The 22,301-nt window shown below is 43.4% G+C and overlaps 1 protein-coding gene across 1 annotated transcript in view; it reads right to left on the bottom strand.

Annotated features, from left to right (window-relative positions):
• The window catches only part of LOC147029099 (uncharacterized), a 126,918-nt gene that overhangs the window by 14,567 nt on the left and 90,050 nt on the right, over positions 1 to 22,301 (bottom strand). The window contains exons 7-8 of the mRNA XM_085876578.1: positions 17,713 to 18,145; positions 17,006 to 17,140 (exon numbers count right to left, since the gene is read on the bottom strand). Coding sequence (XP_085732704.1) covers positions 17,006 to 17,140; positions 17,713 to 18,145 — 568 coding nt within the window. The remainder of the gene's footprint in view (positions 1 to 17,005; positions 17,141 to 17,712; positions 18,146 to 22,301) is intronic.

Here is a 22,301-nt window from a genome sequence, read left to right as displayed (position 1 = left end):
CGACCAAGATAATCGCACGATTTATTTTAATGGAGAAATTATATCCATCAGAGTTCACCTTCGTAAAGTTTTCCAAAAAATAAATACGATAGTTATTGTGAGGAAACACGAGTTGGGAAAATATAAAATAATTACAGGGGATGGAATGTTTCTTTCCCCATACTACAAGGGTGAAGGTATGTATCTTGGTAGAGGATACTATAAATCTAAGAGACAAAGGGGTGTAGGACATCAATTTCGAAAAAAAGGAGATGGATAATTGATACTCTAATGGGTAGAGGTTCAACTATTTTTCAACAGAAAGACCTAATTGGTTCAACTGCTTCTGCTGTGGGAAATGTAGCGGGTGCTATAAAGAGTATAAAAGATGCCCAAAAGGAATCTCGTACATTGCAAGCAAGAAGAGAAATTAAGAAAGGCAAAACTCAGTTGTCTCCTCAAGAACGACAGAAAATAATTCAAATACTTGGGTCAGGGTTTCAAAAGTTTTAACATCTTTTTTCCGAAATAAATACAAGTATGGAAGCAATTGATAGTATCTATGAGTTGGATGATACTGCTGAGGACTGGCGGGGTCGGGTGGGAAGACCACTAGGTGGGGAAAGCTACGTTGATTCCCACCAGACTCCCCGGAATTGTAGGCCGTCGCTCAGGGATATTTCCGTGACGCGGCGGGTCGCTTAACCGCCTATAACTCAACCGCGTGATCGAGGGTCCTCCAATCTATGGAATCGGATTACCTAATTAACCACACGGTTTAACCACCGGGGAACCGCACCCTCGGTATGCCTTGTCCGAACCGGATCACTCTACCGGATCGGATGCAGCCGAGCGGCACTGCCAAGGATGTACTGGCTAAAAGGAACAGATCGTTGGGAATAAAGACCCGGCTAAACCTCGATTGGAACCATGCTGGACCAACGTGAGAAAACACAAAGGTGAGCTGGGAACATTTCGAATGATGATTATTTATTTACAGCATGCGAGGAAAACCATGTGGCACAACAAAGGTTTATTGGGTATGTAACGCAAGGAAAGAGGAGAGGGGTGTGGGAAGGGGGGGGGGTGTGCGACAATTATACAAGAAACTTACTAAAGCAGACACAGTGCAGACTTGACGCGAGATTATTAACAGTAACAATAAAAGATCTTCTACAGGCTTACTTAACAGACAGGCGCCAGCACACTCAGAGAGACACACACACACACACACACACACACACACACACACACACACACACACACACACACACACACACACACACACACAAACCCCAATGAAAAAAAGGACTTTTGCAGCCAGGGAGGGAGGAAAGTTGAGGTTTTCGCTTTCGGTACCTGGGCGTTTCGGTGGAGGGATGCTCCGTGCTGCGGTACCCGACAATAGTCGCGTTGTTCTGGCCACAGCCGCACGTGTGGAGATCATGTTCTTGAGGAGGAGCTTGAGTGAAGAAGGATGGAGTCCAGAGTGCGAAGGTGGAGAAGCGGGCGGAGACTAGAAGCAGGAGGCGGTTCGTGGAGGCGAGACATGGGCAGAGTCAAGAAGCAGGAGCACTCCGCGTGAAGAACACCCACACCGAATACAACACTTCTCAATTATAAAACTTACACGGAGGATTTTATCGTGTTTTATAGTGCCCGGAGGTCGGGGGAGGGGTCATGCCTAATCCGACGTCATCGCCTGAGTGGGCATTCTGACTGGCCCCGACCCCTCACATGGTCCGCCATCCTGGGACGGGTTTCGGCCAGACGCCGGTATAGCCCGCCCACCTGGGTGCAAAAGCGTACGTGACATGCCGCACATGTCTGGCCTCGGGTAGACGGTGGAAGCTCAAAGCGCCAGTCTACTCCAAAGTGCACGTTGCGATTTTGCTTCAGAAGTGATCGTTGGAGAGGGTACCGTGGGTTGTCATGCTGTGGTAAGCGAGACGAGGGGCAAGCGAGGCCGATTTACCTCATAAAACAAAAGGTGGGAATAAAATAAAAAGGGAAAAATGATTGAATAATCCTAACTAATAGCCCATCGCAACGCACTCCCTTGTCCTCCCACTACACAAAAGGAAGGGGTCTATCTGCACATATATTAATGGCATAACTGACTCGGGACAACTATCTGTTGTATGCATGTGGTTCCAAGAACCGCAACGATACCATTGTCATCTCAAACTCTACTAAAAAAAAAGACCGTAAAATTCGGACTATTAGCCACAACTTTTTCCTTCAACTTCGACCTCTGCGGCTAAAATAACGATGCGGCTTATTTCTGGATATTTCCGATATTGCGGGTTTTCCCGATGATGCGTTCAGGCCAAATCAAGTTGTTGTCGTCAGTCTCCAGTCTATGTTTAGATTCACATTAGGTTTCAAAACTGGTTTTGACTCTTTGTGAATTAAAAACTCACTGTAAAAGTCCTCTTCCTGCAGAAAGTCAACTAATTTTCCTGACTCATCGCAGAGAGGTTATTTTTCTTACTTGGATCGACGTCGTTATTTATCTATATGGTATTTATATTTACGTTTATTAACTTGCATTGTTAACCGAAACTTGAAAAACGTAGAATGAGCAAGGTAAACCACAGCTGAGCTAGAAAAAGTTCAATCCACAGTCCAAGTGTCTTCCCTGATCGCCACGGCTGTTTGTGTGTTTCCCCGCTTTCTTCAGTGATGAGTTTGCGACCTCTGAATATATTTGGAGATATTGATTTGGTAAGAGTACGGTATGAAGAAACAAGAGGTCCACACGAGGAATTCAAAACTCAGAGGGGCGAACTTTCTCGCTGCAAAAAGTCAACAAAGGCTTTCAGAGGTAGGAAATGCCGATGGCATGAACTGGAAGACGAACTTGAAGACTGGGTTAACACACGGAGAGTGGATGGTCAGGGTGTTTCTACTGTTCAGATTAGATTCAAAGCAAGATCGATCACTTTTTATGGCTAATTTTCAGACGTTTTTGCGCTTGTGTTTTTGTGCAACATTTTCAGCTTATAAACCAGTGCGGCTTGTGTGTATTTAAATTCCAGATTTTTTTTTTTTAATTTAGGGGATGCGGCTTGTATAACAATGCGCTCAATGGTCCGAATTTTACGGTACTTCAAGGTAAATGCCACAACTGGAACAGACTGGAATACAAATGCAACAAAAAGTTTTTAAATAAATAATCAACAAACTTATTTGAATCGAGCCACAAGTTTCTTGTTGTGTAAATTTACATTCACTGAGGTTGCTAATACCACAAATGCTACATTCGTAAATGATTTATTCTGGAAAATGTTTGATAGTGTTTGTTTTTATATTGGAGCACAAGAAGTTGAAGCAGTTGATTATGTCTCTGCTTCATCTGAAATGATGAAATTTACACGATATTCATTTCGTGTTCGAATGGGAAAGGGAGCTGTCGAAGGTTTTATTCCTGATATGATAACGGGAACAAACACAGACCCTGGATATAGTCAAAGAAAAAGAATGTATAATGATGATACAAAAGCAGGTAATAGTTTTACTGTGGCAGTTCCTCTTAAACGTATATTTGGACTTTGTGATCATGATAAAGTTCTGTATGGTCTTAAAATTAGATTTCAACTGCAAAGGAATGAAAATATATTACTTTTTGGTGTGGCTCATGCTTTTGCTGCTCAGAATAAATTTCTAACTGATGAAATTAGTTGGTATATTAGTGAATATACTCCGAGTCTTAAAACACAAGAGATGTTGAATAGAAGACTTAACTCAAAGAAACCACTCAATGTATCATTCCTTAAAAGAAGATGTCAACACATTAAACTGAACCAAACCACTTGCACGTGGAATTTGGGTGTTCTGGAAGGAAAGCCACGATATCTGTGGCTCATTTTTTTTAAACCAGATGGTGATACTGCTACTGATAAGAATAATGTGTTGAGTGATAATGCAAAGGTGAAACAACTTCACGTTTCTCTGGATGGAACATTTTATCCACGAGATAGATTGGAAATTAAATGGGGAAAAAAATGATTACGCTGAAGCATACAAGTCTGACCAAAAGGTGTGTGAAAGCAATGGAAATAAAGAACTCATTTTGGATATGACAGCATTTAAAAGTCTGTATACAATTGATGCGATTGACCTGAGTGCTCAAAAGGAAACTATAAAGTCTAATCGAGTGGATACTTCCCTGTACATTGAAAAGAGGAGAGAGTGAAGAAGTTGATGCATATTGTTCGCTTTTGGAAGAAACAGAATTACAGATTAACATAAATAATGGTGTTATGATTAGTCTCACATAATTTTTTTGATAAATAAATGAGGAGCAAAGTGCCAACTGGGGTATATGTTAATCAAATCAATCTTCATAAACTATCGTCTTGTATTGAAAATCAAAAGCTTTGTATGTTTAACGTTAATATAATTCAGAGAAAAGGAGCAGTAAGAATTGATGTTTTGCTCACAAGAGAACAGGTGAAAATCTTGAACGATACTGGCTCACTTTTAAAATTAAAATGTAAAAACCAATGTTGAAGAAATATTCAATAAGAGAGACGAGTGGAGGATTTCTCCCATTTCTAATTCCTTTATTTTCTGGTTTAAGTGTGGCTGGAGCATTGACGGGTGGTATTTCAGCAGCGGTGAAAACTGCCAACGAAAAGAAGGATCAACTCCGGCCTCAAAAAGAGTTGGCAAAACAACAAAGAGTTGGAGAAACAAATTAGTGGAAGTGGTGTAATTGTAGATTTTGCTGAAAAACTTGAAAGTCTACCTGATAAAGCGAGATTGTTAGTTGGAGATATGCTTTCTTCTATCGCACAAACAGGTGCAAAATGATCGAAAAGGGGTAATGGATTATATCTTTCTAATAAATAAATGAGCATTGATGAGTGGTTTAAATAGTTTGGAAAGAATACAACATCAAATTTAGAACTTATCAAATATTGTAAGAAATTAAAAATTCATAATGTGTGTTATTTGTATGAGAGATGAATTAACAAACTTGTCTAAACATACAAATAATATCATTATGAACTTAGAAGATAATAATGGGAATGATTCTCATTGGGTTTGTATTTTTAATCGTCAAGACAAATATTATTTTGTTAGTTATGGTCTTCCACCGCCTGTTGAAGTAATAAAATTCTTACAGAATGGTGTTTATCAAACATTTAAATCCAATAATTAAATTCCAATTGTTGTTGTCAATTATGTCTGAATGTGTTATTTCAACTCAACAAAAATAATTTTTTTAATGACTATTTTTAATCTAATATAAATGACTTATGTTGGTAAAGATGGTTCTATCTTTGGTGTATCCCAAGAACTGGATTTTGATTTATCAAATTATTACACAATTAATATAGTAGTCATGCGCCACTTAACGACGGCGTTACGTTCTGAGAAATGCGTCGTTAAGGCCTAAGTCACATTTGCTCTATGGCTAGGATACGGCGGCCGTACCCCCCCCCCCCGAATTGACAGAAACATACGGCGGCCGCAGAGTTTCTGAGGTGGCCTCAGGGTGGCCCTACGTCGTATGGCTATATTTTACAGGCCGTAGGGGTCGCTATGGAATTATAACGCGGAGTTATAACTTTTATCATTTCTACGTTGGCCGTAGCAATTCGTCATGCCATGGCTGTGACGTAGATGTGTTCCACTTACGGTAGGCTTGCGTTATTCGTGCGGCTGCCGTAGGCTCTTATCAATGAAAAATGAATTTTGCCAACCCCCAAAAAATTACGGCGGCCACACTATTTCCACGGTCACCGTACGGTGGCCTTGCGGTCTGTGTGACTACCTGCGGGCAACGCAGAGTCGACGCACGGTTCCCCTACGCCCGCCGTGCGTCCTACGTATGGCCTCCGTGGCAGTCTGCGTCGACCGTGCGTCCACCGTGCGCTACCGCTAGATATCGGAGTATAGGTGTTTGCCTATACAGTGGTGCCCCCAGAATCCGAAGTTAATTCATTCCAGGAGGCTGTTCGGATTGCAAAAAGTTGATTCCAAAACTATTTTCCCAATAAGAAATAATGGAAAGTGAATTAATCTGTTCCTGGACCCCAAGAACACGCACTTTCAACTGAAATTATCCATGTTTAAGGTAAAATAAGATGAGTAAATGACCTTCGGTAGCGGTGTATTGTATGTCAACTTGTACAATCACCACGTCCAAAGGTCCACACAGGCTCGTGCTCCGGCCTGGGTTCCGATCGCTCGCGCACTCTGCGAGAGCGCTGCCCCCAGGGCAGCTCATCAAACATGATACCCGCAGAACCACAATCACTTTCATCAAACGCATCGGGCTGAGGTAATCATGGATAATCCAAATTACAACCGGTTTTTCTGTGAAATTAAACCCTTGCCCGACAGTCCATCACACCACGTGATCAGATTGCTTTTTTGTTATTAATTAAAACACAAGATGAGTAAAAAAAAAACAGCACAAATCACGGTGAAAACACGAGGTAAAGTGGCGATCGACACACGAGAGATGCTTTCACAAGTACTTCCACCGACGAACTGAATGAACACAGCGCGAAGATGCGGGTCGAACAGGCGGGGGATACGCACGTGAACAAACATGAATGCCACGTTGTGTTCGGTTTTTGAAAATGTGTTCGGTTTTTAGGGCACAATTCTCTCAAAAAATTGTTCGGATTCCAATTTGTTCAAACAATGGGGCGTTCGGATTCTGGGGGCACCACGGTACTCCAAACTGGTATATTCAGTTATAGTATATTCATATCAGTTTTATATACTGGTATATTCCGAACTGTTATATTTTTATTTCAGTAAAAAAAGAACTGGTATATATACCCACTCGTTACCGCCCGTCACGTTCGCCTTAGGGCCCCCCCCCTGCGGTCGCCTTGCGGGTGCCTTGTGTCTGCCTTGAAAATTCTATGGCCGCCGCAGGGACACCCTAAGGTCACCGTGCGACATCAAATCAAAGACCGAACGGCAACCCCACGTTTTCGGTCTCCACAGTTTCTAAATACGCCGTGCGGTTCCCCGAAAAATAAAAACATATGTGACTGCTACATTGTGTGACCGTGGAAATGCTGCAGCTGCCCTATAATTGCTAGTGGCCGTAGATTTTGTAGACCCTACGGCCGCCGTGCCAAATGTGACTTAGGCCTAACCGAAGTCGTCGTTGTGCGAACATCATTTTTTTTTTTCGTTTTCATTTTCGAACATCGTATTTACACAAACCTAGACACCTAGGCTATATGGTATAACCTATTGCTCCTGGGCTACAAACCTGTGCAGCATGTTACTGTACTGAATACTGTCGGCAATTGCAACACACATCCAAGAGAGACGGAAGACGCGTTAGTTTTACCTTTGTGCTGTTCATGACGGCCATGTGTTTTGTTAGCGGGAGCTTACAATGTCCTCTCGCATCGATTATAGAAAGGTGAATAAATAGCGTTTGGATTTTATAAATACATAATAATTGCATCGATGTTATAATTTATAAATGAAGAAACGAGCACCTGTCAATTGTGATATATATTTTCGGAACAGTGCGATTGTTTTAACAACATTAAAAGCTTCACTAAAAATAAATTTGTTTTTTAATTTTGATTGTAACAACAACGATTTATTCGCAGAATTCTTCAATTCAAAGGTAATTTACTTGCTCGAAGGTAAATGTGCAAATTGGTTCAGTTTGAAAGCCGATTTCCTTGAATCCCAATTTAGCACGACCCTGCTTTTTTCGCGATGACAATTTATGGACCTCAACGATCGCATTATAACGGGGCCACCCTGTCGTTGTTTATTATCATTATGAAGTATTATGTGCTATTTTTATACGACTGGCAGTGCTACGTCGGCTACATTACTCGGCGATAGGAATTTTTCAGCTCCATTATAATGGAGCTGGCAGATCCGTCGTATATGCGATTATGGGACCACCGTCGTATATGTGATCCGTCGTTGCCCGAAACGTTGTTATGCGGAGCATGACTGTATAGCAAAAATATTAATATGAAAAATGTGATAAATTAATAAATTATCCAAGCCCAATTGACGAGAATGACTTGGTGAGATCAAGTGATTTATCACAATATATATCCTAAAATAAAACGGCACGTTTTGTAAAACGAGTAGAAATTACAACCACAACACCTGGTTCAACAAACCATACATCTTTTCTTATTAAATTCAATTATCTGATTAGTATTGAATTTTATAAAGAAGGAAGTATCGTGAATATGAGAATGGAGAAATGGAGGTATAATGTGTGATTACGGATATAATTGGTCTCTTTCATTAAACCTAGAAGGCCTACACGATTTTTATCAGTCTCGTAAAGAAGAATATTATCCTCTTGGTAAGAATCAGGAGATATGTGGAAGCACAATTAGCAAACAAAAAATACACGATTTCGGGAATAGGAAATTATATGATGGTGAAGCAATAGTTTATATGACAAAGAAGGAAGGAAATTGGATAATAAAACAAAGTGAAGGAATACAAACTGATTTAACAACAGGAAGATGGGGTGGTATTACGTGTCAACATATTAATCTGTCATATATTTCTGACACAAAAATGACAACAAGAAGACTTCAAGAAAATTATAATTTTTGCATTCAAGGATACCTCCAAGAAAAGGGTGTTAGATTTTACATTCCTTATGAATTGGAACATACATGGGGGGATTTTTCAATGAAGAACTGGCCTTATACTGAAATAAAAAAAACCCCACAAATAGAGATGTGATTAAAATATTAAATAAAAATGAACTTCTAAAGGTGATGAAATATAAAAGTCTTTAAGAAAGCATCAACCAATCTTATTGGTTTCCTATTATGAGAAAAATTATTGTGGATTCCAGAGTATTGCAGAATCCAGATGAATATATGTATGATATTCTATGGGGTGAAAGTGATTCAAGGATAGTAAGGGATGAGGAATGAGTTGAAGAAACTGAGACAAGAGAGGAGGAGAGGGACAAAAAGAGGAGAAAGAAGAGAGGGGGAAGAGAGAGAAGGAGGAGAGGGAGAAGAGGGAGAAGAGAGAGAAGAAGGAGAGGGAGAGGGAGGAAAGAGAGAGAATAAATAAATATAAAAATATGGAAACCAGTAAGATTATAAAAAGATCAAATGTATTACAGAAAATAAATCAATCTCAATGCACTGAAGAGGAAAACAAAGAATTGGCAAGTCTGTGAGCAATATATGCGTCAAGAGTATTAACATCAATTTCAGGGAGAAGATTGAAACGAGAAAGTGGAGATAAAGAAGAGAAAGAAGGAAAAGATTATATTATTGATGATGTTGGTGTTATTGACTTTGGTGAAAGTTTTACATTTTTTTCTTAAATAAATGGAGAAGAGTGAACACATTTCTAAGGATTCTTTACGTTTTAAAAATTAAGATTCAAATGTGCATGTTGGAAACTAAAAAGGTTTTCACACTCTGTAGGAATTTTTCACATAAATAAATGAGTTATTGTCTCAAATGTAAAAAGAAAACCGAGAGTAAAAATATCTCGTATGTCAAAAGTAAAAATAATAGGGCGATACAAAAAGGTACATGTTTGGTGTGTGGCTCAAAAAAGAGTAAATTCATCACCAAACACAAACGAGGGGGAGATATACAAAAGTTTTTATCAGGAAGTAAATTTACAACTGGAATACCAGGGGAATCACATCTACCAGGGTATTCTTTCTGTGGTCCAGGAACAAACTTGAATAAAAGATTAGATGAGGCTGACAATCTTAAACAATCAATCAATAGGGTTGATGAAGTGTGCATGAAGCATGATATCGATTATGGGAATAGCACGATGCTGGAAGAAAAACATGAAGCCGATAGAGAAATGTTGTATAATTTGTCTCTGATACAAAATCCAACCTTGAGAGAAAAAGTTGATAGATTCATCGTGAAGAAGATGATCAGTGCTAAATTGAAACTTGGGCTTGGAAATTCAAAAAAAACTTCTCAGCTCTAATGATGTCATGAAGATTGAAGAGCAATTAGCTGATGAATTACATCAACCAATAATTACAAAGTTTCATGGAAGGAAGGTTTATTCCAAGGAAGTTGATTATATCTGGTCCGCTGATTTAATTGAACTCAATAATGATAATGGGTACAAGTATGCTCTAACCGTTATTGATTTGAGGAGAAGATATGCGTGGGTTGTTCCTTTGAAAAACAAAACAGGTAATACTGTTATGTTAGCTTTCCAACATATATTCAATAAAAGCAAGAGAAAACATAAAAAAATTGTGGACTGATGAGGGTACAGAGATCTACAACAAAACATTTATGAATTTTCCAAAAAATAACATTACATGATACAGCACCGTTAATGAAGGAAAAGCAGTTGTTATTGAGCGTTTTAATCACACTTTAAAAGAGAGACTATATAAAAAAAATTCACTCAACTCGGTTCTCAACAATGGTCATCTTTAATTCAGGACATTGTCGATAAGTACAATGATACGATTCATACCTCAACAAAAATTAAACCATCAGATACATTAACAAAATTAAAATATGAAAAAGAAATTAATCTCAGAAAGCCTAAGTTCAAAGTTGGTGATAGAGTAAGAATATACAGGTGGAAATCTCATTTTGAAAAAGGTTATACCAAGCAATGGAAAAATGAACTTTATAAAATTGTTGATGTTGTCGGTACAGTTCCTTGGACTTACAAATTATGTGATTGAAAGGGGGAAGAGATTTTAGGTTCATTTTATTCACAGGAATTACAAAAGACAAAGATAAATTGAATTTTTTTTGACTCCACCCCTTTTTTAACTTCACCCCTTTATGACTCTGCCCACACAAGCCCCACCCATGCAAACCCAACTCACACAAACCCCACCCACAAAAGCCACGTCCACACAAGCCCCACCCACATGAGCCACATCCACATAATTGGTGATTAGTTTATTAGTTCCCCACAGACATGTTTATTTAATTGTAAAAAAATAGATCCACCCACACAAGCCACATCCACACAAACCCCAAACACACAATCTCCACCCACCCATACAAGCCCCAACCCCAAGTGTGCCCCCATCTTTGACCTACCACCCCCATCCCACCACCCACACACACAGGGAGGGGAAAGGAGAGGGATGAGGGGGGTGATGAGTCGTTGGGGGAGCGCACCTACCCCCCAACGCTCACCCTCCCCCAACCCCCCATCCCTCCCCTTTATTCTATTTTTTGTAATTAAGAATTAAATAATTGTAAACAAAGCATAGATAATTAAACAAGATTAAAAAACATTGAACAAAATCTTCTTTTGCAGCAGTCTGATGGTTTGTGATTTTGAAACTCGGTCAACATATCCTGTTCAAAACAAAGAGGGAAGAACAATTAGGGTATATAAAGATGATTATATCATGATATCAATAAAATAATAAATAAAACATTTACCTTCAGAAGAGTGAGTGTCATGTCAGATTCCTCCAGAAGATTAAGTTGTGCGTTAGGTTCATCCAGACAGGTGTTTAAACTGAAAATAAAAGAGATATCAACACTCAAGAGAGATATAGACAGAGACATAGAGACAGAGGGAGGGAGAGACAGAGACAGACAAAGACACACAGAGGGATAATTTCTCACCTTTGACTCGACTCATTGAAGGTCAGAGGATGTGAGAGGACTTCCTTCCAGCCAACAATGATGTCATTCAATTCTCCTCATAACAATTGAATATCTTTAAGGAAGTCATTCATTTTTTGCCATTCCTCATGATATTCAAAGGCCTCATTTTCCAGATCAGTTATCAACGATGTTCTTATTGGGGACAACCTGTGAGGAAAAAAACATAAAATAATTACCGGTTGTATAGTGATTTAATTCTATATAAAACAACAAATAATGAATTGGTTTAAGGATCTCACCTCTCATCTTGTGAAAACGATTGATCTGCAAGGTTGGAGTACTCTTCTAAATAATCCATTCTCCAAATTAAACAAACTCAAGTTGGCGTTTGAAAATAAATAGGTGAAGTTGATGACACCATGGGCAATTACACAACAATGGGTTTTTCCAGGTGTGTCTCAGAAAGGAAATGGCCGGGCTTTTGGGGCTTGGTTCGGGTGTGAAGGCTGAAAATAGAGATTTTATCTTTTCTTTCATTTAAAACTTACTTTTAAATATATTTTGATTAAAAGTTGTTGTTTTTTTTTGCTTGCTTTTAGCAAAACTTTGTTGTGTTAGTGTTTTGATCATTTAAGATATAACCATGAGAGACATGGGCACAGAATACTTCCTCATTTCCACAGCATGACTGTGCTCTTAAAGGCACTGCCCAATTTTACAGAACCGAAGGAGGGATAGTGAACTTCCCCTTCTTTCGTGCTTGAAGAGATAAAGTGAATATACTCGATGGAAATGAATGTGAAAATTAAATGAGTCTCAAGTTTACATTTCCTTGCATGGGAGGGAAGGGGATAGGTGGGAAGGAAGTGTGTCTCCGATGTTGAGCTTTTGGTGCTTGGGTCAGAAAGTTTTCCCTTCCCCCCCATTCATTTGAATGGGCGTCCCAGAAACCCCATTTATCATCCACTAGTAATCTCCATATATATATATATATATATATATATATATATATATATATATATATATATATATATATATATTGTATATATTGTTACGGCTGTGGAAATTCGCATTACACCATAAAGGGCCCTCAGGTGAGATCTCCATAGGTACACGTGTAGTTAGCCCAAACCCGTTGTATAGAGGGAATTTATGTGATCTATCCAGGCTGCGACGCTTTGAGTTAGCCATTTTTTTCTGTTCTATCTTTTATTTCAAACAAACAGCATCTCAACAACCACGCCACCTCCACCATCTACGCTACCACATCTTCACCACAACGTCCGCTTCTGAACGGCAAACAAAGGCGCCAAGGAGGGAACTGCGAGGATGCGCAGGTTTCCCCACCATTTTCTCCCATTTTGACTTCCCCGCGCTTTGGAGTGGAGGAGGGGCGATGCAGGTCAAAGGTCAGAGGTCATGTGAAGGAGGGATCTCATTTTCTCAGTGCCGCTAACTCCGTATGATTGGAAGACCGACCTGAGGGCGTATTTGGCCCAATTTGACGACGTGGCCAGGGGTAATGGTTGGAGTGCGGACGAGAGTGGGATCCATCTCGTGGCGGCATTGTGCGGTGCAGCGGCTGAGGTCCTGACCAGAATGCCCCTGGGAGCAATGACGTTGGCAGACCTCCGTTCGGCCCTAAATAATCGATTCGGAGTAGAACAGCAGAGCGAGCTTGTTAAAGCTCAGCTCAGTGGGCGAAAACGGCAACCTCATGAGAAAATGGGGTAATTGGCTTATGACATTCGCCGCGCAGTGGGGTCACGCATGCGAACATGGCAGCGCCCCACCAGGAAGACCTTGCCCTGGACTATTTCATCAAAGCTTTTGCAGGCACCGACACCGGGGTTCTGCTGACGACATTTCGGCCGGAAAACCTCCAGAAGGCGGCTGACACTGCCGCCCGATGGGAGGCAGCGAAGCCGCCGGCCAGAGGATCCGAGCGCCATGCGATAACTGTCCGGCAGGTGGGTCGCGTGGACAGCCGTGAGCCTGGAGCCAGGACTGGTCTTGGCACCCGAGCAGAGCTGGAGGGAACGGTCCGGGACATGGTCGACCGCCGGTTGGCAGGGTCTGGACCATGGCAGGTGGCTCGCAGGAGGACATGTGGTGGGCCATTGGTAAATGCCCCAATTCGGAATGAAGGGGGGGGTACAATTCGGAAAATCGGAGGCATGCACCGTACCCGGTTAAGTGCTTTAACTGTGATCGATTGGGCCACCTGTCGCGGGAGTGTAGGGCTCATGCAGGGAGAGACACCGACCCACCAGACCACCAACTCTGCCCTGAGCAGACCGGACTAGCCGGCCCCTGACACCCCCTCAACACTCTCCGGGGCGACGTTACGAAAGGGATGAATGTGTTGTAAACCCCGTCCCTGGAAATGCAAGGCTCGCTGAGCCTTGCCACGAGTAGACGGAGCCCGGCCAGGATGTAGCAAACATCCTCGTCGGGGGCAAAGAAGCATTAGTTAGGAGAAGGGTTTAGCGTTAGATAGACCGGCCTCGTGGGGGCATGAGCCGTCCTCCATGGGGCCCGATAACTCGAGTTCGGGGAAATTTAGGTGAGAATTTATCAATGGATTGGAGACATGGACAGACATGGAACGTGTAGTGGGGACGTAGATCAGCTTCGTGATAGAATTGAATGGAACGTGCATTAGAATAAGGGATGACGGGGAGCACGAGCTAGTTAGGGGAACATAGCTCGTAGAGTGTCAGTGTTGGAGTACATTGAAATAAAAAAATACACCTCCTAGAGATGCCCAAAATTGCTACTGAGTTAAGGCTGGAGCTTCAATTTTGTAATTCTTCTTCGTTTATGAGACTCTCGAGGTTATGACATGGGCGGACATTAAATAAAGTCATGAACACTGGCGTATCTGGGTGTTTATAAGCATTGCAACGTACCCAGCGATTCGTAGCTATGATGAACAGGCATTCAACAATACGAGTGATGAAGGTGAACGAAAAACTATTGTGAAGAAATCGTTGCGGCCTGTTCCAAGTCGAGGGATGGTTAAGTAGGCCAAAAAAACCATGGTGGCTTCAGGACCCAGCGAGATAACCCCCACAAACGTATATATCGATTCAGCCGTCACAGTCAGATCTGTTCGATATACAGCCTGCACTACGATTATCGTGGTGATGGTTGGTGCAGGCCCATCAACACTCCCTCCTTCCTGCAAGATCTGCTGCCGTGTCCCAGAAACTGAGCACACAATGACCTCGAGGAAGACCGCATCCATTGACCAGAATCCAAGTATATCTGGAACTGCACTTACCGCGACTGAGGCCGCGTGCTATTTAACCTATAACTGGGGGCAAAAGGGTTTTCACAGCGACCCAAAACTACCAGACAAGTTTTTTCCATCATCATTTCAGGGAGGCTTTTCAAAGAGGTAGAGTTGCCAGATATCAACCCCATCTCCAGCTAGGGCAAGTGCCGCTGATTGTCCACCAAGGTAAACACCGATAACCCACATATCTGGGCACCATTCCCCTTTCCGCAACCTGGGGAGAATCTGTGGTGGCATACAGCTCTGCTTTCTCTTAAGGAACCACAGTAGAGGTAACCCAGGAAACGCCTTAAGACCACAGGGTGAGGTGGCCAAGGATATGCCTGACAAAGGATATAATTAAATAAGGCCGTTAATTATCTTCAAAAGCGGTGTTTTCATGAACCCAAAGACCCAATTTTTACTCATGCACTTTCTTGGACTTCCCTACGTGTACATGCAAAGTTTCAGGCTGCTCGGTTTTATGGCTTTGGAGTTATGGAGGAGACACACACTGACAAACTGACACACATTGAAATTTATTAGTATCGATTTCTTTGGTTTCCATCAGTCAATTACTCTCAGTCTGTCTCCATACAGGTGCTGCAGATTTTCAGCCCCTCCCTCCCTCTGCCCCCTATTCCCCCAACCCATGAATGAAATTCAACGCTTATGGCTACAATTAACAGAACTTGACTGAAACATAGAAGAGGAGGTTTTCTGTCAAGTCATTTCTATTTGTGTTTCAAGACCAAAATAAGGCAGCTGGCTCTTTTAACTTGGATAAAGCAAATGGAACACAGGCCATGAGCACTGCATATAATCATCTGGACTATAATGGAGCTCAGTGTTTATTATCTCCTCCAAGACGAAGCATCAACGGTCCACGGAACTGAGCTATAATGTACTTAGTATAGATGACTCTTGATCGATATACTTTTTGCTCGCTATCATGAGGGAATGAGCAAACTTTAGGGGGGTTTCAAGAGTGAAGCCTAGGCTGCCAAGTATTAGCTATGCAACCTGAGGCACATCAGCGAACATGATTGGTCCAGTGCTATCACGTGCCGACCACAAAACAGACTATTGATGGCAATTTTTATTTTTTTTCCCTATAATCTGCTCTGGAGCAAAGTGGCATCTCCACCGAGACGAAGCGTCAACAGTCCACGAAACTCAGCTATATTGTACTTGGTGCAGATGACTGGATGGCTACACTTTTTAGCTCATGAGCAAAAACTGTACTTGCTCACTCATTATCACCCATTACCGTACTACATTTTCAAAAAGCATGCTGCGACAACATATTTGGTGTCTCCATGTAGACAACCTTCAATTACAACCCCATAAAAGCTACTCAGGAATAAACGCCTCATTCAAAAAAAAAATGGCACGTGAAAAAGGAATGAAATCATGACTGCAGATCTCTGAACCGTGAAGGACAACAAAATCACGTGACCACCACCACCTCTGTCAACCATCCATGAAGGAGGAAGAGGAGGAGGAGGGGGAGGAGGCGGCGATTGGGACCATATTCTGTGCAGAGCCTTGTTGCTGCTTAAGCAGTCTCCTTGGCTATTGGGCACAATCCTGGGTGGGTCGCCACTCCGACACAGTTTTGCAGCATGCTAGCACTCATTTTGCTGACCTCGGAAGGATGACAGGTCGAGTTAACCACACCTGGTATTAATTCAACAGCTGAGCGGGATTTGAACTCAGGACCCTCGGATCCAAAGCCCACCACCCGAACCATTAAGCCAACACCAGGCATACCATCCATGGGATGGGTAATCTACTCGTGTAATTAAACTGTGAAACTAAAAAAAACAACAAAATGTTAAAATGTTGAAGCATGCTGAATGAGAGTTCCAATGAGAAATGTACATTTTAAGATATGGGAAAATGGGGAGATGGTTTGTGGGATTGCAGGAGGGAGGAGAGAGATTTAGGGGTGATAGGATTAAATAGAAGGAAGAAGAGGATGTACGAGGAATCTGCACTGTAAAGCAAACAAAACTTGATAAGTTGGAGTAACAAACTTTCCAGCTGAAGTCAAGATGGAATTCTTTTCCCCACAAAGTGTGAACAACTTTCCGATCACGCAAAAAGATGCGACTGACACAGAACATGAAACAAGACATTTCTCAACATCAGACAGCACTTTCTGTTAAGTTACACAAACCTGGATCAACAAGAGAAGCTCTGCTGGATTCTTCCATTGATGCATCGTTTGAATCTTCAATCGGAACAGATGAGATCAAAAGGTTTTGAGGAATATCCCTTTGGAAATGAGTTCCCTCTTCCAGATCACCTTCACCTGCACACAAGTCGACGTTTAACCCAAAACTGAAATGTCCAAACTGCAGTGACTAAAGTGTAGTTTTTACATCTCAGACCTTGATTTAGGTTGAAATAAAATTTTCAGATAGAAAGATTCTTCCCTTTGGGAAGAAAGACAGAGTTATAAAAAAACAATTTTCACAATTCTTGGAGTTTTATCCAATCATAGGTTGTAGTTTTGTTTTTGAATGAAAATTTGAAAAAAAAACTAAACGTACAGATTGTTCAACCAGAGATTTCCAAGACGTGAAGCATTATGGAATTAGTTTTGCTGTTTCAACAAGGATAAGCCTGTTCATTTCTCTACGAGAGGTAAACAAACTACCTGCTGAATGAGAATAACTTAAATGGGCTGTTGAACATGGAACAGACTGGAATTTAATGCCACTGAGAAAAAATTAAAATTGACCTTCCATGTAAAAAGTCCACATTCATGGTGAACACGACCAAATCGTTCCAAAGGACATTGTACAAGTTACAAAAACTAAAAAGGTTAATGGAAGATCAAGGTGTTTTTTGACATGCAGGGAGTATGAAATTGTGACGTACCAGACTTGGGTGTAAATCCATCATCCTGATAGTGCAGGTTGCAGACATCACCGACACCGATTTCCCGGACACCATGAACATTTTCCAACTGCACACTTTGGAATCCCATAAACTCTTGGCAGAAACTAGATAGTTCTCGAATAACATTCTCCAAGTTGAGAAACAGACTTCCCAACAGAGAAGAGCCTGCAAGCTGGACAACCTGTTGTTTCGAAAAAGAATTCACAAATTTACAGAAGTCAGCATACATTGCAAATTTAAATTTATCTTTGGCGAGAGAGAGGAGCTCTGTTCGCAATGACTCAAAGTCTGTACAAGCTCGAAGAACCTTGTGATTCTCAATTCCAAGTACATTGATCACTGCTTGGGCTGTTTCTGCTCTCAGGCCTTGTGTTTGGAGCCATTCCAAGAAGCTGTCCATTCCAACGATGACCTGCCAGAAACACAAAGCTTATGTTACATAAAAAGGAAGGGTTTAAATATATCATTGTGGTTGTGTGGTCATTCGAGTTGGAATGTGGGAAAGCAAGGAATTCGTGGGATGTGAAAAAAGGCAAGCAATCTTAGTAAAGCAGACACAGAGCAGAGTTATCCCGTATAGCTTCTTGTCTCAATTTATGCTCGGACAGGTACCATATCTCACACACACACACACACACACACACACACACACACACACACACACACACACACACACACACACACACACACACACACACACACACACACACACACACACACACACACACACACACACACACACACACACACACACACTAGAGAGAGAAAGAATAGATGTGGCTAAGCGTCCTCAAAATACCTGGTGTATATATGCGGAATAAAATAATATATGCGGAACGTGTGTCATAAGCTGGATACGTCAAAAAATTTTCAACATGCCGAAAATTTGTCGACGTACTCAGCGTACTACGACGTCTGCCAGCGTGCTTCAGCGTGCTCTTAACGTATACAAAACTTACCCATAACGTATTCGGCAAATTTTTCATACGTTGGCATACGATGGCTTAAACGTCAAGGTGTGACAGCGGCTTGACACTTCGATGTCTCGTGCAGTTATGATTTGAATCGTTGAGCGGCAGCCTATTAATAGCCTACGCCACGTGATCGTCGGCGATACGCTGCCGCGTGCTATGCACAAGTTAGACTATCGTTGGGCATAGGTTGTGAATGTCGACAACAGGCTCAGCATTCGTTGATATAAGTTATCTAAACGTTCTGTGTACATGACTAATACGTTATGCATACATCCAACTCGTTATGAATACGGCCAAAACTGGAAAAAAACATCAATAGTTCAACGTATGCCAGCGTTTTACATACATTTTGATACCTTGCCATATGCTGGCTAAAACGTCAAGGTGTGACAGTGCCTTAACCGAACACGTGGGAGGCAATCGCAGCATGCCTGCTCAATTGCTATTGAGTGGCGTGCATGCGTGTTTTGCATAACGGCTAAAAGGAAAGGGTTAAAGTGGAGGTCAGAGTGAGGATTGAAGATATATATATATATATATATATATATATATATATTGTCGCGGATTCGCGCCCGCCGGCGTGCGGACGGCCACGTAACTCGAATCGCGGCACGTCGCCCACCGGACGGACAATCCAGTCGTGACCCTCTCGGACTAACGCCGGGAACCAGTCACGGGTGGACCTTTCGGTCTCACCGCGATCGAGCCAATCGGCCCCCGCGTGGTCTAGGGTTGCTCGCCAAATTCGACCTACCTAAGTACCCACACGGAGGGTAGACCGGGCGATCGCACCTCGCCGCAGGTCGACTTCGGACACGGGCCACTTAAGCGACCCGTTCCGTACTATCGGGATAACCGAGCGGTGTTATCGTCGGCCTCGACGGTTCGATTAATTATCGGGCGTATTCAGCCCACTACCAACCCTTTACGTGAAGCAAGATGAGGATTCAATGAGAGAAATGACGAAGCGAAGCGGGAAACAGTTCAACATAAAGCACATTTATTCGTGATGAACGGAAAGCACACATATACAATTCCACCAAAAGCACATAGAAAAGAAGAGAAACACAATGCAATTTTACACAAAAAGCAAATGTAAAAGCGAAGACACAATGCAGAGCTAATACCGACTACTGAGCACACGGCAACACTTATACAATTCTACTTCACAGACGGCGCCGACAACACACATTCCCAAAACAAAAGAAAAGAGAACCACCCTCCAGGATGAGGGGGTAGGCGGCCCTGGGGCCGAGACCGTGTCGGGCCTACCCGTCTGGTGATGAGGCGCGAAGTGGCGGTGGTGCCTCAACTCCGCGGGCCTCGCGGACAGTGTCTGGTAGGGGGTGGGAAGGGGGCCCCCTTGGTCGCACTATCTCAGCGCGGGGGGAAACAGGAGGGGGTTGCTGATGCTCGGGGAAAGGAGGATTTTTACTCTGTCTCGGGTCCCGCGACGAGCGTCTCCACCTCGACCAGGTCGCGCCGTCGGCCTCCCTGGTGTGCAGCTCCCGGCACCGACGCGAGCACCCCCTCGTCTGCCTTCGCCGCCGCCGCCTCTCCACAGCTCCGTCCTCTTCGCTCCGACTCCAACTCCGAACTCTTCCTCCTGCGAACTTCCCAACTGCACTCAACTCCAACGCACACGACGACCTTTCTGACGAACGCAGCCGCTTATATAAGCCCCGTGGCGTCGCCTTTGACCCCCTGCCTTCGACCTTTCACCTCGCTCCCCATTGGCCCGAGAAAAAGTGGGCGTGAATGCATTTTGATCCATGAATTTGCATATAGCGACCGCCCTCCAACGCCCTGGAGGCGGGGCCAAATCACCCCTTGCTCACCGATTGGACGGAACAAAAGTGGGCGTGAGTCGTTTTTGATCCGTTTTTGGAGCGGAAAGTCCGTGGTTTTGTACACGCTGTTCGGCGCGCGCCCTGCACGAGTCCAATACCGGTACCCACAAGCGGCGCAAGAACGGTGGCGATGCGACGGTTGCGAGGGTTGACGGCAAAGGTCGTGGCTGCTGTGGTGAAGCGGCGCCGCGGTGGGTGGTTGATGTTGTGATGACTGTTGAGACGCGGTTGGCGGTGGTAATCATGGCGGTTGGTCCAAAATAAAGATAGTAAAAGAAAAACGGCTATCCTGAAGAGTCGCAGCACGCATGAATGACATTTATTCCCTCTAGACAATGGGTTTGGGCCTAACTACACATATACTTACCGAGATATCTCACCTAAGGGACCTGAATGGTGGTTTGCGAATTTGGTAACCACAACACTAACCCCTCACCTTTTTACAGACTCGTCCCGAGTCGTCAAATTTTCGTGTGCCATCATGTGTAGTTTTCCCCTAGTACATTTTACCTACGGATCCCTGAGTGCGACATTCATGGTATTCGTGTCCCCAAAATAAATAACCTGAGGGCTGCGTAACTACCTAAACAAACTCACTCACACGGACGACTTAAATAAAATTGCTGGCGCTAGGACAGACATGCCGGGGGCGCACTCATATTTACAGTACATCTTAACCTTAACTTACAAATTTTACACTAAACCATGTCCCAGGATCACTGAACTCTGCAAAAGAAAAGCAGTTAGCAGGGAGCCAGGCTGCTCGCATGCAGTCTCTGGCTCAAAACAATGCAGGTGACAGGGAACGTGGCTGGCTGCTCACACGCAGTCCAAGGCCTTCCCTTTTGAACTGAACGCAGTGAACCACAACGGTGCATGGGCTGCACAAACGCAGTCTCCGTGCCAGCTCAAGTGGCACACGCAATGAACACAACGGATGGATGGATGGACACAAACACGGTGCACGGGCCGCCACTGCAGGCCCGTGTTGTAGCTGCCAACAGGGCAGTTCTCGCAGCTTGCAAACTGTTGCCTTGATCCTGGCGCACATGGCAATGAACAGGGGGGGGGGGCAAAGCAAAATTGAACGGGGCTGGTGAACCTGGGCAGTGGGCATGGCATGGCAAAGGCAGCAGGCAACACAGCCCGCAGAAGAAGGCCGCTGCAGGCAAACACAGCCGGCAGACAAACTGGCCGGCACAGGCCTTGAAGAAAACGGCCAGCCGGCAGATGAAGTGGGCCGGCACAGGCCTTGAAGCAAAACACGGCCAGCCGATGGCACAGGCCTTGCAGCAAAACAACAGCTGCCGATGAAGTTGGCCGGCCTCTGCCTTGAAGCAAAACACGGCCAGCCGATGAAGTTGGCCAGCCTTTGCCGTTCAGTGGAGGTTGGTGGAGGGAGTGCGGTGGTGCTGGCCACTTGGAAGGCGGGCTCGGACCTACCTACCTGTCTCCCTCCCACCTATCGCCTTTGCCTGTCACTGTACATACCCACTCCCTTAATTTGTGAAAAACCAATTTAGCCCCAACTTATTTTTTTGTTGTTTTTATTTTTACTCCCCCACTATAAATCGTCCCCTAACCCCCTTTATCGTCCTTGTTCGGCTAACCTATCCTGTCACCTTGCCAACTCCCAACCCCTACGTTCCCTTCCCGGAGGGGAGTAAGGGAGAGCTAACGTCCTGTGTCGAGGCCCAACGAAGCCTCAGAATGGCCTCCCCAGAGTTCGGCGATCTAACCCAAA

Source organism: Eptatretus burgeri, chromosome 4 (assembly GCF_056783735.1).
Source record: "Eptatretus burgeri isolate ZD-2024b chromosome 4, Ebu_testis_v1, whole genome shotgun sequence".
Taxonomy (NCBI): domain Eukaryota; kingdom Metazoa; phylum Chordata; class Myxini; order Myxiniformes; family Myxinidae; genus Eptatretus; species Eptatretus burgeri.
The sequence above is the reverse complement of the archived record's forward strand: the minus strand, read 5'-3'. Positions and strand labels throughout refer to the sequence as shown.